Source organism: Melanotaenia boesemani, chromosome 10 (assembly GCF_017639745.1).
Source record: "Melanotaenia boesemani isolate fMelBoe1 chromosome 10, fMelBoe1.pri, whole genome shotgun sequence".
NCBI lineage: Eukaryota > Metazoa > Chordata > Actinopteri > Atheriniformes > Melanotaeniidae > Melanotaenia > Melanotaenia boesemani.
In genome coordinates this window covers 29,062,775-29,078,032 of record NC_055691.1, presented here as the reverse complement: position 1 = coordinate 29,078,032, position 15,258 = coordinate 29,062,775, and the positions used below count along the sequence as shown (strand labels likewise).

Here is a 15,258-nt window from a genome sequence, read left to right as displayed (position 1 = left end):
GGGATCTTTTCTATGCCCATCTTTACCACTAGATGTCAGTAATTCTTACACACTGTACCTTTAAGCTTGGAAGTGATGATGGTACCCAGTTGTTTTTTTCCTTACATTTTATAACACTAATTTTTAATTTTGAAGCTGAACAGTAAGTAGATCAACAACAAAAATGAATCTTAGTTATTGCTGTGGTAAGCAGTTACCAACACACAGAAGGAAAACCAGTAAAAATGAAATGAATGTAGCTAATAAGTGGCTTATAAATGAAGACAATTGCTGTTTAGAAACAGTGGCTTTAACCATCTCAGGAGGTAAACTTAAAGACATTTTGCTTTGAGTTTATTCTGCTTTAAAGCAGCATATTTCCATTTCTGACCACTTAGGTGCTGTGATGCTGAACACTGGGGAAAATAACTACAAATCTCCATTCTTTTCTGTCAGTAACATCTTGTCAGATTGTTTGGAGCCTTCTTACTTCATTTCATACAGAACACTTGTCATGTTTACAGGGACTGTTGATTTTTTGTTTTTGTTTACCAGTTACTAGTTGATTATTTCCTGTTTCCATTCTGTGGTATTTGTTTACAGTTCTGTAATATTCTACAAAAACTTTAGGTTGTTCTTTATTAAAATGTCACAGTGCTGTTATTCTTCTGTTTATATTCACATGTTTTTAATGAGTACCTGTCACATATTTACTAAAGCAGGTTTTCACAAGTAAACCTTGAATTATTTTTCTACCATCAGAGTGATTGTGTATGTTTAATTATACCATTTAACAGATATTATGTTATTGGAATGAATAAAAAAATGTCTTAAGGAAAATTTTATTTCACCTAATAAATTATATTATTGATTAATATTATATTATTATTATACTCAGTAGTAAATATGTAAATGTGAACAGTACGAGAATGCCAAAGCTGATAAAACCTCTATTGTTTGAAAGTTTACAGTTGAAAAGCTATTGAAGGTGAAGGTTAATGAAGCTGTGCCTTTGATATTATACATTAAGATTTTGTATGTCATTACTTGAACATTTCTTATATGTGAAAATGATTATATGATCAATAATATGCACAGCATGTGCAGTTTTTAAATAAATATGACTAAATCTTGTTTGGAATTTTGAGTTTTTTTTTTATTTATCTCAGTAAATATATATATATATATATATATATATATATATATATATATATATACAGTACAGACCAAAAGTTTGGACACACCTTCTCATTCAAAGAGTTTTCTTTATTTTCATGACTATGAACATTGTAGATTCACACTGAAGGCATCCAAACTATGAATTAACACATGTGGAAGTATAGTACATAACCAAAAAGTGTGAAACAACTGAAAATATGTCATATTCTAGGTTCTTCAAAGTAGCCACCTTTTGCTTTGATTACTGCTTTGCACACTCTTGGCATGAGAAGGTGTGTCCAAACTTTTGGTCTGTACTGTATATATATATATATTTACATCATATAAAAAAAGGTAGCTCATTCAAAACCAGAACATAAACCCCAAAACGCATGATTGTAAAGCCAAGATCAACAGTCATTTGGATGTTTGCACTGGGATGGAAGAAATAAATAAATAATTGATTAATTATAATTTAACATTCTATTTTTTTAAGAGAATCAATAATTGATTAAAAATAAATTGACATTCAAAAGCACAGTTGTTATAAATAAGGTTCACAAAAGTGTAAATAATTAATTCTACAGCAAAAAATAATCATAAATAAAATATGATACGGTCTATAGTGAAAACAAACTGGTACACAAAACCTTATCTGCGCATGCGCTTTACTACATAATATGCTTGTCTTACATGATGCCTCCACCTAGTGGCAGATGTCATGAATGATGCAACATTTTGCCGCTCCGGTAGCTACCGTCACACAATCCCGGTGTTCAACAGTCGAAAGCTAAACTTGTAAACTAAACAGTAAATATGGTGGATATCTGCTGAGTCCCGGGATGCCAGAAGAGCCTAGGACGAGCATTTTACAGAATTCCCAATGATCAAGAAAGTAAAGAGCGCTGGATAACTGCCATCAAACGTGCTGATAAGAAAACGGAGCCGTGGAACCCCACAGGAAATGTATTCCGCTAATGCAGCGACCACTTCATATCAGCTCAGAATCCAGCATTTCCTAAACTTTATAATTTCTTTATTTTACATGCTTTCGTGTCTGCACGCGTGCTGTTTACATGTCTGTTCTTGTGAAAACTGCAAGGAACAGCATAGTGATTCATGTTAAGTCAGGTTTACATCTACATCTAAGCCTTGAACTATGTTTATTTACAAGAGGCAGAAGAGCAAACTCCAAAGAAGAGAGCGAGCCAAGAAGTCAACAGCAGCCTCCTGCAGACCATCTCACTGAGGAAGTCACTTTGCAGAAACCAGCTCACAAAGAAGCTGAAAAGATTTCCAGCCTACTCCTGAAAACCCTCCAGAAACACCACCGTGTTCCAGTAAAAACTACAAGAAACAAATCAAATCTCTTGGGTTTGAATGCCAAGCTCTGACGACTGAAAACATGTTATTAAGTGAGAAAACGAATAAAACTGGAATAAATTAGACGAGTCTGCAAAACAATGATAGCAAGGTTAATATTCTCACTGTTTTATCAACATATTTGCTACTTATGGCCGTTTTTAATGTCATAGCTCCCTATCTAAAGTATAAGTGAAGCCTATCATTATTCAGCAGTACCTGTTAGCGGTAATTAAGATGAGAATTAAATTTGTCTTGACTTTTTGGCTCATTATTTTAGCATTAATTTGACCACTGTTTCAAAGCTTTTTAAGCACAGTATTAGTGTCATGTATTGTAGACTAGTGCCAAGGCTTGTAAGCTGGCTCAATGGAGAATCATTGAGAAAATCTGTAACATCAGCATTTAGGAACAGTCTGCTTGAATAGACAGTTTGAATTATTGACTGTTTTGAAATATTTTTGTAGAAACCGAGTTACCAAGTCTACACACAAGTCACACCATAAAATCAAATATTTAATTGCCATTACCCCACAAGGTTCCACTTGTTTAATCTCCAGTGGATGGAAGGGAGAAGTTCATTACAGAGCAAAGTAATTTTTCGTCTCATTTGCTCCCAGGAGACTTTGTACTCTGTACATTCTTATCAGACTGAATTAAAGCTTCAATTCACTCGTGGCAAGAAACAGTTAGATCCTTGTTGCATGTGACAAAATTTCTTTTGAACAGACTGGTATGCTAAATTATGCCTTAAACTCAATTTGCTATGACAAGGTTACAAAAAAGGGCCCTGTTCAGTTTGTCAGGGCTTTCTGTTTTTGTGAGCTGATAATCTTTCTGCAGCTAGGACTTTTCCATTGTTTTGGAATTCTTCTCATATGAAGACAAGTTATGTTAAACTTTTTAACTGAACAAAGACCTGAGGTGACCACTAATATATTCCCCACTCTGGCTCTTGACTGTAGCACCATTGTTGATGGTCAGCAGATGTTGCTGCTGGCTTTGGTGCTGAAAAAGACTCGGCAAAGAGCTCTGGAATGATACAATAAAAAGGACTTTCACACAGTCCATTTTATTAAAATGTGCCACACTTGCTGTCACACGTTCAACAAAAGGTGAAGTACTGTCTCTTTCAGTTCAGAGGATAAAATCATAATACTGTCTGTGTGTAACAAACAGCTGCATTTGTACTTGATAATAGTACACATGATCCTGCTTTAGTCTGATAGTTCCCTGCTCATACTTAGAGGCGATGCTGCATTTCATAGTATTTTCTTGCCAGCTCCTCATGCTTACAACCCCATCTGTAAATGAACATCAGGCTAGATATTTTTGATGTCTTACTGCAGTGTGGAAAATTCTATGATATGACTGGTTCAGATTAAATTCTATAGATACAGACTGAGTTTTAAAGTAGCACAAAAACCCAGTTTATATTACTTCAATTCATAGTATAGGCATAAATACCTGGTAGGCTCTGTGGTGAAACTATAGACTTTGGGTAGCATTTTTTCATATCAGAGACACTGAGGGCTTTTTGATGTCTGTCTTTATGGTTGCTCTGAAGGTGGATGCTGTTATCATACCATTTATTTGGTCAAATCAGATTTTGGACTATTCTTGAGTCTTCTCTTCTACAATATTACTGAAAATATGATCAGTCAAAATCGAACACAACACACCGAGTTAGGAAATGCAGCTGTGATTTTTAAGCACAAAGCATCATATTCACTGCATAAATTGTCAGCAGCTAATGGCTTTAATTTAAACACTAATCCTGTATTTACATACGCCCACAATAAACATGTTGAAGAGAAGGAGGGTGTACAATAGGGTAATGTAAAATACTTTGAATTAAGATTTTACTTATTTTTTTATTATTTATGTTATTTTTTTAAGAAATTATCTTAGTCTTTCATGACATTATGGTCATATTACATCTATATTTATTTGCTTCATTATTATGTGTTGACCTAATTACTGCGTTATCGCAATGCGTGACCTCCGGGACGATAGGTGGCGAAGCAGCCCGTTTTTTTCCTCCGAACGAGCTTGTCCAGCTTCCGCTTAGTTTTCAAGATGGCTGCCCTCGTATGTAAACATGCGACTTAATTCACAGTTAGTGGCCTTCAACTGAAAAATGTCCATAGTGATTATATTTGTCGCTAAATGGTGTGCTATCTAACAGTTTGACAGAAACGTTCCGTGCTGACTTGTTAACAAACTAGACTTTAGTTTGTGAGTTTTTACCGAGCCACACGTTAGCGGTTAGCTATCGGTAGAGCCATGCCTGCACAGACCATATTCGTTGGTTCGTTACCAGACTCCGCTACAAACCAGCGCCTTGAGGAAATATTCTCAGAAATTGGTCCGGTTAAACAGTGTTTCGTGGTCAGAGAAAAAGGTATTGTTGTCGCTTTTATTAAAACATGTTTTTCTGAAAGTAAGTAAGTAAATAAATAAATAAAAAATCAGTGTAATTAGGTTTATTAGTCCGACATATTTAGTACTAAACTGAGTCTGATCATTAAAAAACAAAACACTAAAAAGTCCGCAGATAATTTGTTGTTGTTGTTATTATTATTATTATTATTATTATTAGTATTATTATTATTATTATTATTATTATATTAGGGGCAGAGAAATGCCGGGGTTTTGGATTTGTCACATATTCAATGGAAGAAGATGCGGAGCGAGCCTTGAAAGAAATCAAAGAATACGACGGAAAGAAGTTGTCTCTGACTTTGGCGAAGAAGAAACGTAAAGATAAACACAGAGCAGGTTTGTTTTAATGCACGTTTAATGGCAAGTGAGAAGGAGAAAGCTGGTTCTGGTTTCTGTCCCTGTGATAATGTTTACATCTTTTCTTTTCCAGACAAAGAAGCAATAGCAGTCCCACATAAAAATGAGCAGGAAAGTAAAGGCATGAAGAAAAACCTTCTGAAATCCAGACTTATTATAAGAAATCTCAGTTTTAAGGTAAAGTGTAATGAATGATAGTAAAATGCAAGCTATGACACAAACATTTACTGATATTTGTCTTGTGTTACAGTGCACAGAGGATGATCTAAAAGAAGTATTTGGAAAATTTGGAACAGTTGTTGAGGCCAAAATTCCTCTCAAACCTGGTAAAACAAACAAAAAACACACACATACTTGTAAATATTCTTACTTAATCCTTGAGAAGAACAGTTTCACTATGTATAAATTGATTCCTTCTTTTGTAGATGGGAAGATGCGTGGATTTGCATTTGTCCTGTTTAAAACAGTGTCTGGGGCTGGAAAGGCGCTTAAAGCCATGAATCTGAAGGAGATAAAAGGTTGGTCAATAGAACAGATGTGTGTGAGAAGCATCAGTAACTTAAATTTCATACATTTTGTACACATGTTTTTTTTTTTGTTTCGTTTCATTGAAAGGTCGACAGGTAGCAGTTGACTGGGCTGTACCGAAAGACAAGTATATTGCTTCACAGCACCCTTCAGGTTCAGGTAATCTTTCCCTAAAGTCCACCTGTAATTCACATGTACTTTGTATTTGCTCATTGCAGCACTATGTAGTTAACCCTGGTCAATGTGTGGATTTTGCATCCATGTACCCAGCCTGTGTGCATGTATGGGTTTCCATTATCTGCCTCGCACTGGGAAGGAAAAGAGCAACCGATTGGCATTGATAAATGGAACTCTTTTCCAAAGACACAAGCTTGGTTTGCATAGATTTACATGGGCCGCCACATGCAGTCTGAATTGCCTCTTTCCAACCTTTTTCTGGTCTTCTTTCAAGGTCCCCTTTGCATGTTCATGTTTACCCATGTACGCTCACTTTGCTGTTGGAAGTATAGGTTGGTCTTAAAATAATTTTATTTTCTTCTTAGGAAATAAAAGTACAAAAGACGCAAGCACCGACACAGAAAGCGAGACTGAAGACGAGGATGAAGAAAAGAAAGAAGCTGCACCTGAGAAGAAAAAGTGTGAACCGTAGTTCATGAGCAGCTCTGTTTGTACGATAGCCAGTGTTACACACGGAGTAACAGCTCTGGTTCTTCTTGTGTCAAAATTTACAGAATTGTTTCAAAAGCAGCTGCGCAGCAGATGGAGGAATCTCAGTCAAGTGATGATAACAGTGAGGAGGGTGAAGAAGATGATGAGGAGGAGGAGGATGAAGATGATGATGATGAGAAGGAGGAGGATGAGGAGGAGGAGGAGGAGGATGAAGGGAGTACTTTTGATTCAAACGATGATCAAGATGACAGTGAGGATGAGGAGGATGAAGAAGATCAGTCTGGTACACATTCTGATATTTCTCTTTTTTTTAATCTGAAGTTTTGTCTTTCATTTAACAAAGAAAAGACATGATGTCGCTTCTCGACTGTTTTTATCTGTAGTGCAAAAGAAACCCTCAAAGAATCTTCTGCCTTCAGATGTAAAAGAAGGTCGAACTGTTTTCATCAGGTTTGTCTGCTTAATCCTAAACCTACTTTTTTCATGTCAGTCTCACATCCAACAAGCTCTTCAACCAGTCATATTTATTTATTGAGATATCATTTGTTAATTTGGGATTTAGGAACTTGTCGTTTGACACAGACGAGGAGGGTCTCGAGGAAGTTCTCCTTCAATACGGAGAGCTTAACTATATAAAGATTGTTCTCCACCCAGACACAGAACATTCAAAAGGTCAGTCAGCAATGCTTGAGTTAAATACTCCTTTCCTGTTGTTATAGAACACTGGTTGATAAAGCTTTCTCTTTTTTTTTTATTTTATATTTCATCAGGCTGTGCATTTGCTCAGTTTAAGACAAAAGAGGCAGCAGACAAATGCATGGCTGCAGCGCAAAATGAGGCAGAGGTAATGTACCATCAGACATGTGTGGAGTCTAAATTCTCTTTTGCATGTTCTACTATATGTTTTCATCAGCTGTCCTGTTCAGTGATATGTTGAGTTCATGTTGCTGTCTTGTTGTAGAATGGTGGCATCCGTGTGGATGGCAGGAAGCTGTTTATTGTTGCAGCAGTGAGCAGAGAAGATGCTGTGAAGATGAAGGACAATAAGACAAAAGTAGAGACGGGCATCAGAAATCTTTACCTGGCCAGAGAGGGATGTGAGTCCGTGTGTTTTGTGCTGCTTGGTTACTTGTTTTTAAATCATGAATAACCCAATAAGGGATTTAACATGCCAACTAATTTCCAGTTACTTAAGAAATCTACCTGAAAGCGTGTATTTTTGATTTTTCTTGTGAACTCTCAGTGATCCGTCCTGGAAGCCAGGCTGCAGAGGGTGTATCTGAGGCAGACATGACCAAAAGAGCTCGAGTGAGTCAAATTTTTACCTTTTGAGAAAATTTTCCAGTGCATAATACTTAATCTAACATTCAGGTCTTGTTTTGATAACTCCTTCCTTGACTCCTAGTTTGAAGACATAAAGAGAGCCAAGCTTCGGGACATTAATGTGTTTGTGTCAAAGACTCGCCTGTGTATCCATAACCTGCCAAAGTCAGTGGACAACAAAAAACTCAAAGCACTTTGCTTTCGAGCTGTAAAAGGAGTCAAAGGAGCTCGGATAACAGAGGTGAGATTGTATCTTAGTGGTTGACAGTTTATTAAACAGCACTAAACTGATTGTCGGTCATTTCAGGTCTCTGAAGGTTTAAATGGGGACCTGGTGGGTGATACTGTGTCTGTTTGGACTGTCAGGGATGTTGTGCTCATTTGATTTTTCACGCTTGTTTGTTTGCTTTCTGCTTCTCTTTTAAGTGCCGAGTCATGTATGACAAGAAGCCAGTCAAGGGTCAGGTAATGGGACAGTCGCTAGGTTTTGGCTTTGTTCAGTTTCAGGACCACGAGCATGCTCTCAGCACTCTCCGTTACCTTAACAACAACCCTGACATCTTTAGCTCGCACAAGGTACTTTTTTTTTTTATATTAATGCTGAAATCAACATTTTTATTTCAAATCATCTTTAGTTCTGACTGAATTTTATTAGATTATGTAACAGACTTTGTCATATTCCCTTTTTTTGTTTACATACTAAGGTATATCTACAAAGTAAATTTCGTCTTTTGTGTCATTCTGCAGAGACCCATTGTTGAGTTTTCCCTGGAGGATTCAAGAAAACTCAAAATAAAAGAAAAGCGACAACAAAAAAACAAGGTATATGTTGCAGCCTAAATTTCCTGTTCAAATTTCTGGAGGAACACAACTTTTTTTTCCCCCCCAATGGAAAGTGAGGCTTTGTTATGTTTGCAGGATTTCTTGCAAAATCAGTCTGCAAGAGGAGGAGAAAAACCTCAGTCCCAAATATCTGGAGATGGCAAAGGAGCGAGGAAGGGAGGGAACAGAGCACCAACACAGAGAGAGCAAGGTAGAAAATATGATGAGATGTATTTGTGGTTTCTCTTTTGAAAAATCATGCAGGTCATTGTTGTTCTCTTTTTCTCTTTTTTCATCTTTTTGAGCTGCATCACAATTTTAGTCCTCCTTTTGGTAGCTTCCTCTTTTTATTACAGTGACACAGTGGACGTAGAGTGATGTGTTTTTTTTCCTTTGCCTAAAAACCTGTACAGCAATGAAGTGCTTATCTTGGAAATAGTTTTTAAACTTTTTACTGCAGCAAAGTCAAGCCATATAATCTGAGCTGTGAGCTCTGACTAGACCGTTCCAACATATTTACACTTTAGAGTCTTTGACCTCCTGGAACGTGAACCTCTGTCTCTGGATGATAAAAATGGGTTATCCTCAATAATTTCTCGTAATTTCAATGTTTTTTCTAGACCAGAGGACCTTCTTCTACGTGTTTGTGAAATCTTTCACATGCTGAGCTTTGGCTAAACCTTTCTGAAAGTAAACTTATTGTGTTCTTGGCCAACCCAGCTCTTTGGAGCGCATGTCTTATAGTGGTCCTTTGGACAAATACAAGTGTGGAGCATTTCAGCTCATTCAGGTCCCATAAAACTTCCCACAAAATCTAATTAAATGATAGATTTTAACCAACACAAAAATGGAGAAAATTAGGAAAAACATGAATACTTTTGTAATGTGAGCAATTATTTTCATATTCAGAATTTCTGGCCAACTAGCTCAACTTTTGTCATTTAACCTTAAATTATTTTTAATGTTTTTAAAATATGATTTGATACAAACTTGTGAAACAAGTTTTACACATATAAGTGTACAGTGCTAATATTGGGTAAATATATGTTAAAAAGAAAAGGATGGATAACAAGATACATTTAGGATTTGAATGTGTTTCTTCTGTCACCCTTCACCTTGTTCTTACCCTTTGAATGTTTTCTTTCCACTTGTCTGTTTGTCAGGTATCCCTGAAAGGCAGAAACAAGACGGACGCTTTTCAGGTTTCCGGACCAACTCTGAAATTGAGTATGTAGATTTGCAGAATGGAAAAAAAACGGAAAAAGGTTCTACCTATGCCGTCGCGTCGGGGACCGAAGATCAGGTCTTTTCTCACTGTTACTATTCACCTGTTTACAATGCTCTCGTCATGACTTTGTATTGACTCTCATTAATCCTGACAAAAACAGTTACTTCCATAATTTTGAGGTCTTATGTGATGTAACAATGGATTCATGAGTTTGCAGATCTTCCTTACAGGTTTTTTGTTGTTTCTAAAGCTTTTCAAGCCAAAATAAATCGGCCAGAATAGAAAAGAAATGCCAGAATATGCCACCTTTTACAGATTCATGCATTTACACTATGATGCTTAAATTAACACACACACACACACACACACACACACACACACACACACACACACACACACACACACACACACACACACACACACACACATTCAATCCCAGCCCCTGGTGTGAGAATCACTTTTAAGTATAAGAGCTTGAACAGTCTAGTTGTCAACCTGTTTTTTAAACTTTTAAGAAGGTTTGAAACAGACCAACCAAATTAAAACCCAAACTCAGGATTAAGCGATTGACTGATTGATCGTGGACTCTGTTCTTTGCAGAATGCGTGACAAGGGGAAGCAACAGGCCCCACCTCCCAAGAAAGCAAAACCAGGAACCAAATGGAACGAGCATCAGAGGCGGAAGATCGAAAAGCCTGTGCAACCCAGAAAACAGGTTTATACTTATCATGATTTTGAAGCTCTATCCAGAGGACCGGTCTCTGAAAACTGCTAAAACTACAGAATTTAGTGGCTCTAATTTGAGAATGTGATGTTGGATTTCCCTCATAGGCCATTTTGACACTTAAAAAAGCTCCAAGATCTAAACTTTGAGATAGCTGAAAAGAAAAAATAGAAAATAAAAATGCAGTTTAAAATTCGATATGAAGAAAATGTTTTATAAGAAAGTGTAGAAAAAATAATTACCGATAGAACAATGTAACTCTCCTGTTTTTACCTTCTTTTATGTATTTATTAATTTTTTATAAATTTGTAATACTAGAATATTTTCTTTTTGTTTTTTTTCCAAGGTGAAAACTGCTAAGAGGCAGTTCAAGAGCAGGGATGGGGACCGTTTTGACAGCCTGGTGGAACAGTATAAGAAGAAACTGATCGACACCAGTAACAAGAATCCAACAATCAAAAGAAGCAAGTGGTTTGAAAGTTAATCGTGTGTGTGTGGGGGTGTGTTCGTGGGTGGGTGAGTGAGTGTGTTTGAGAGACAAAAAATGTACTGAATGAAGTGTCCCTCTTTATTTGACATCCCAAGTTTTAGTAATAAATATTTTTCATTCATTCCTTCTCTTTACCTCTTGGTCCGTTATGGGTTGCGGGTAAGCTGGAGCCTATCCCAGCATTAACAGGTGAGAGGCAGGGTACACCCCGGACAGGTCACCAGTCCATCGCAGGGCAACCACTCACACTCGCACACACTCCTATGGAGAATTTAGAGTAATCAATTAACCTAACATGCATGTCTTTGGACGGTGGGAGGAATAAATATTTTTTCTTTCTATCTTCAAAGCTGTGTTAAATTGTACAGAAGAAATTTCAGACATCTGAAAATTCACCCATTATTTCTGTTTTACGAAGCCATGCTCACATTTTTTTAAACCACTGTGAGGATATGTACGAAAGTAGTTGTGTGTGCATAACTTTTTCTGAATATATAAAAACAGCTGCGGGCTGTGTTTCGCTGTTGATCTATATAATGTATTAAATCCATATTTATCTGTTTTCTTCAGCCCATTTTTAAGCTCAACACACACTGTCACATTAGAAAATATCATTTAATATATATCAAATAGTTTAATACAGGAGTAAAAGAAATAGTGCCAACAGTACAAAAATGTTGACATAGTCATGTTTGAGTGGTTTGTATTGCATAAAAAATAAAGTTGCCTTTCAACCCTCTTTTAGGTTTTACAAAATCATCTGTAGCAGGTTTCAATTCAGTTTTTGTGAATTTCCTGGGATGACAGTCAAGATTATGCAGCATACTAAACTGTCCTTCTGTGCAAAGCATGCAAAAGGTTTTGAATAAGCATCTTTGTAAAAAGGAAAGTATATAATGCAGCAAACATACTTTAATAGAAAATTCAGGAAACAAATTCATCATGTAAAGTGCAAATTCCAAAGTTGGAAACCCCTCTTTCAGACTTCGTCTAATAAACAGGACAAAGACGTACAAATGTTGGTTCTAATTTCCATTTGTTAGCAAGTTGCAAACTTGTGCAACATATTTTCCAGCACTGTGAGAAGGTGCATCGCTCTCTTGATAACCATGCTGAAAATCCTGGTAGAAAATCTCTGTTGAAGCTCTAGATGTTCCAGCCAAGCAGGTTTTGGTGTGTTTACTTGCAGTTCATTGCAGTGCATCTGTACTGTAGTTAGGTTATTCACCAGGTCTGACATATCACTCTTGATTTGATCGACACTGCTCAGATTTTTATCGATCAGGTTGTTTAAAGCTTCAAGGATCACTGCCATTGAGCCAATACTGATCTCATTTTCACTTGGAGTGGATGTCACGCTAGGAGCCTGTGCAGCAAGCAGAACATGAATCAGTCAAAAACAAACTTTAAAAACACAAAAAACAGAACTGGAAATATTACCTGTGAGTCCTTGTCCTGATCCTTCAGCCTGATCTGCAGCTGATAAATTAATTGATATATAGGTGTTAAATTGGTCTTTTCCTTTGGCAGTGGAGCTGCTGTATCCATGCTGAAAACTTGGAAGAGAGAGACCAGGAGCACCAAAATGTAGTACATAATGGAAGTATTTCCTTGGATATACAGAATATAGAAGAGTAATAGTTCCTAGGACAGAAAGCAACATTATTAGAGATAGGATTTCACTTTTTTTACAGCTCTTACTAAAAGATTAGTTAGTGGTTAGCACTAAGTTTTCTACTGTGCTTCAGTTTATTTCACAAAACGGTTAAACTCATGCGTATTGGCATATTTTAATACTTCATTTAATATTGAAGATCCCAAAAGGTATAACAAGTTAAATGGAGTTAGACCAAGTGTGATCGTGAGCACAGTGGTGACATTAAGGAAATCTAAAGGCTGAGTTGAGGAGGTGAAAACATGCAAAGAGATGGAGTGGAAAGTTGCCTTACCTTGGATGGGATGAGCATATGCCACCGTTAAGCTACATTAGAACATCTTATAGTGAAGTGCTGTTGACTCATCTTTTACTCCCTTAGCCGACCCCCTCCTCCAATTCCAGACATCCGCCCCCTTACTTCTCCCCATCTCACACCCAGAAAACCATCTGAGTTGCTACAGGAGACAGGAAGCAAGTTAAATATATCTTTGATGAATATTAAATAACATATTTGAATTACAGGGTAGAAGTACTTTACAACAACTCCACTTAGTTATTTTTTGAGGAGTAATCATAAATGTAGCTGCCGCCCCCTTACCCCTATTAGTAATTGTTCTAGACAAATATTAGGGTGAGCACTTTAAAATAAAAAGTACAATGTAATGATCAAATTAAGACATGTCAATAAAACGTTTTTTCATTTGTGGAACTCTATATAGTCTCATCTTATTTAGCATCTAAGAGAGTTGAAAGAAAGAAAATCTTTATTTGAATATAACAATGAAGCAATAAAAATGGAGACTACAGAGTAAATATATATACATAGATACAAAGAAAAAGATTTATCGATTTATATTTAAGGTTACTTAAAAAAGCAACAGGGAATTGTTAATTCAAACAAACTTGAGTGAATAAAATTTAGATGCTGCTGGCTAGGGTTAGGGTTAGGGTCATTCAACAAACGAACAAACTGAGTGTTATCAGCTGTAAAGTCAACATCATTTGGTGTTTAAATATTTTCAGAATTTACCAGAGAAAAGTCACCCTGTAAAATCTTTTCCAGTGAATAATGAATAGAATGATTACTATAAATTGCAAAACATAGATATTCCTGGAACTCTTTTTTTAAACTTACTTGTATTTACAACAGATGCAAGGTGTTATTCATGATGAAAAACTAAGTAAAAGGGCATAAGAATTTTGTCTCGATTTGGAGCAAGCAAAACAATATTTTCCTGACATCTGCGATGACTACAAGTTGCCTGTTCTTTGTAAGTCAGTGTGTGATGCACAGTGATGTCTCAGAAGAAGGAAAAGCTTCAAGATCAACTGTGTTGGTTATCATCTCTCTAAATACTCCAAAAACATGCATGTTAGGTTAATTGGCATTTCCAAACTTTCCATAGAAGTGAGTGTGAGGGGTTGTTTATCTTTCTGTTTTGGCCCTTTAATGGACTGACAACCTGTCCAGGGTGCACCCTCCCTCTTACCTAGTAGCTGTGCAGGTGGTAAGCCTTGACTGAATTAAGGTGGACTTAACTAAGATCATGGATACAGGATCTGTCAGTTGCTGATTAGCTCATTTGGAAACTTTTTTTTTTTCTTCTTTTTTTTCTTTTGCTTATTTGAGATCATTAATTTTTTTTTTCTCTTATTATAAGTTGTGTTTTCAGTCAGACTGTGTCCTGGAGTACAAGAAACCACCTCCTGAAGTATTACAGGAATGAGACTGCAAGGCTCATTAATATTTTTTGAGAATGTTTTGCCACATGACTTATCGGAGCATATGAGTCACAATCTGGGAACTGTGCCCTCCTGTTTTGACAAACTCTAGTTACTTGCATGTACAGTGATTACATGTACATTGTGTGCCTGCAGGACTTCATTATTACCACACCATTAGTCCTTTTTGTGTCCCCTAAAGTAAAGGGAAAACTGTTAAGTACAGAATCTTTACTTAATCTCAGAAAGCTCCTCAAGGACTGCAACATTGCTTTTAGCTCAGGAGACAAACATCAGTACAGTGCTGCCAGAGCAAAACTAAAATGAGGCATCTAGGAAGCCAAAATGGCCTACAAAAACAAGATTAAAAAATCATCTAACAGACAACAAAACTTGGAGTGTGTGGCAGGGCCTACAGCAGATCACCAATTACAAAGGAAGATCTGACAGCTTTGCACTCAGTGATGCCTCCCTGGTTTAGGAACTAAATTGGTTCTTTGCCAGGTTTGAGGCTAAAAGGACACCAACTGCCACACATGCACCCCCTAACAACACCAACTCCCCCCCTCTAGAGCTGAATGAACAAGATGTGAGTCAGGCACTGAGATTGGTTAATCCCAGGAAGGCTTCTGGACCAGATGGGATCCACAGTAAAGTTCTGCAAGCATGTGCTTCCCAGCTTGCTGGAGTTTTCACACATATTTTCAACATCTCTCTTGCACTAGCCGTGGTACCATCTTGCTTAAAATCTGCTACCATCATTCCAGTCCCCAAAAAGGAAAAGTCAGCCACAG

At 36.8% G+C, this 15,258-nt stretch overlaps 1 protein-coding gene across 1 annotated transcript; it reads left to right on the top strand.

Moving 5' to 3' along the window:
* Positions 1–4,559: 4,559 nt before the first annotated feature.
* rbm28 (RNA binding motif protein 28) lies at positions 4,560–11,968 on the top strand. The gene is given in 21 exon segments (XM_041997956.1): positions 4,560–4,903; positions 5,134–5,280; positions 5,375–5,478; positions 5,552–5,627; positions 5,727–5,819; positions 5,917–5,988; positions 6,372–6,465; positions 6,561–6,781; positions 6,882–6,948; positions 7,061–7,170; positions 7,269–7,342; positions 7,460–7,595; positions 7,742–7,806; positions 7,904–8,062; positions 8,248–8,397; positions 8,569–8,643; positions 8,740–8,854; positions 9,807–9,892; positions 9,894–9,946; positions 10,472–10,586; positions 10,942–11,968. Coding segments are annotated over 21 exon segments (2,268 nt in total). The 5' UTR covers positions 4,560–4,785; the 3' UTR covers positions 11,080–11,968.
* The last annotated feature ends 3,290 nt before the right edge of the window (positions 11,969–15,258 follow it).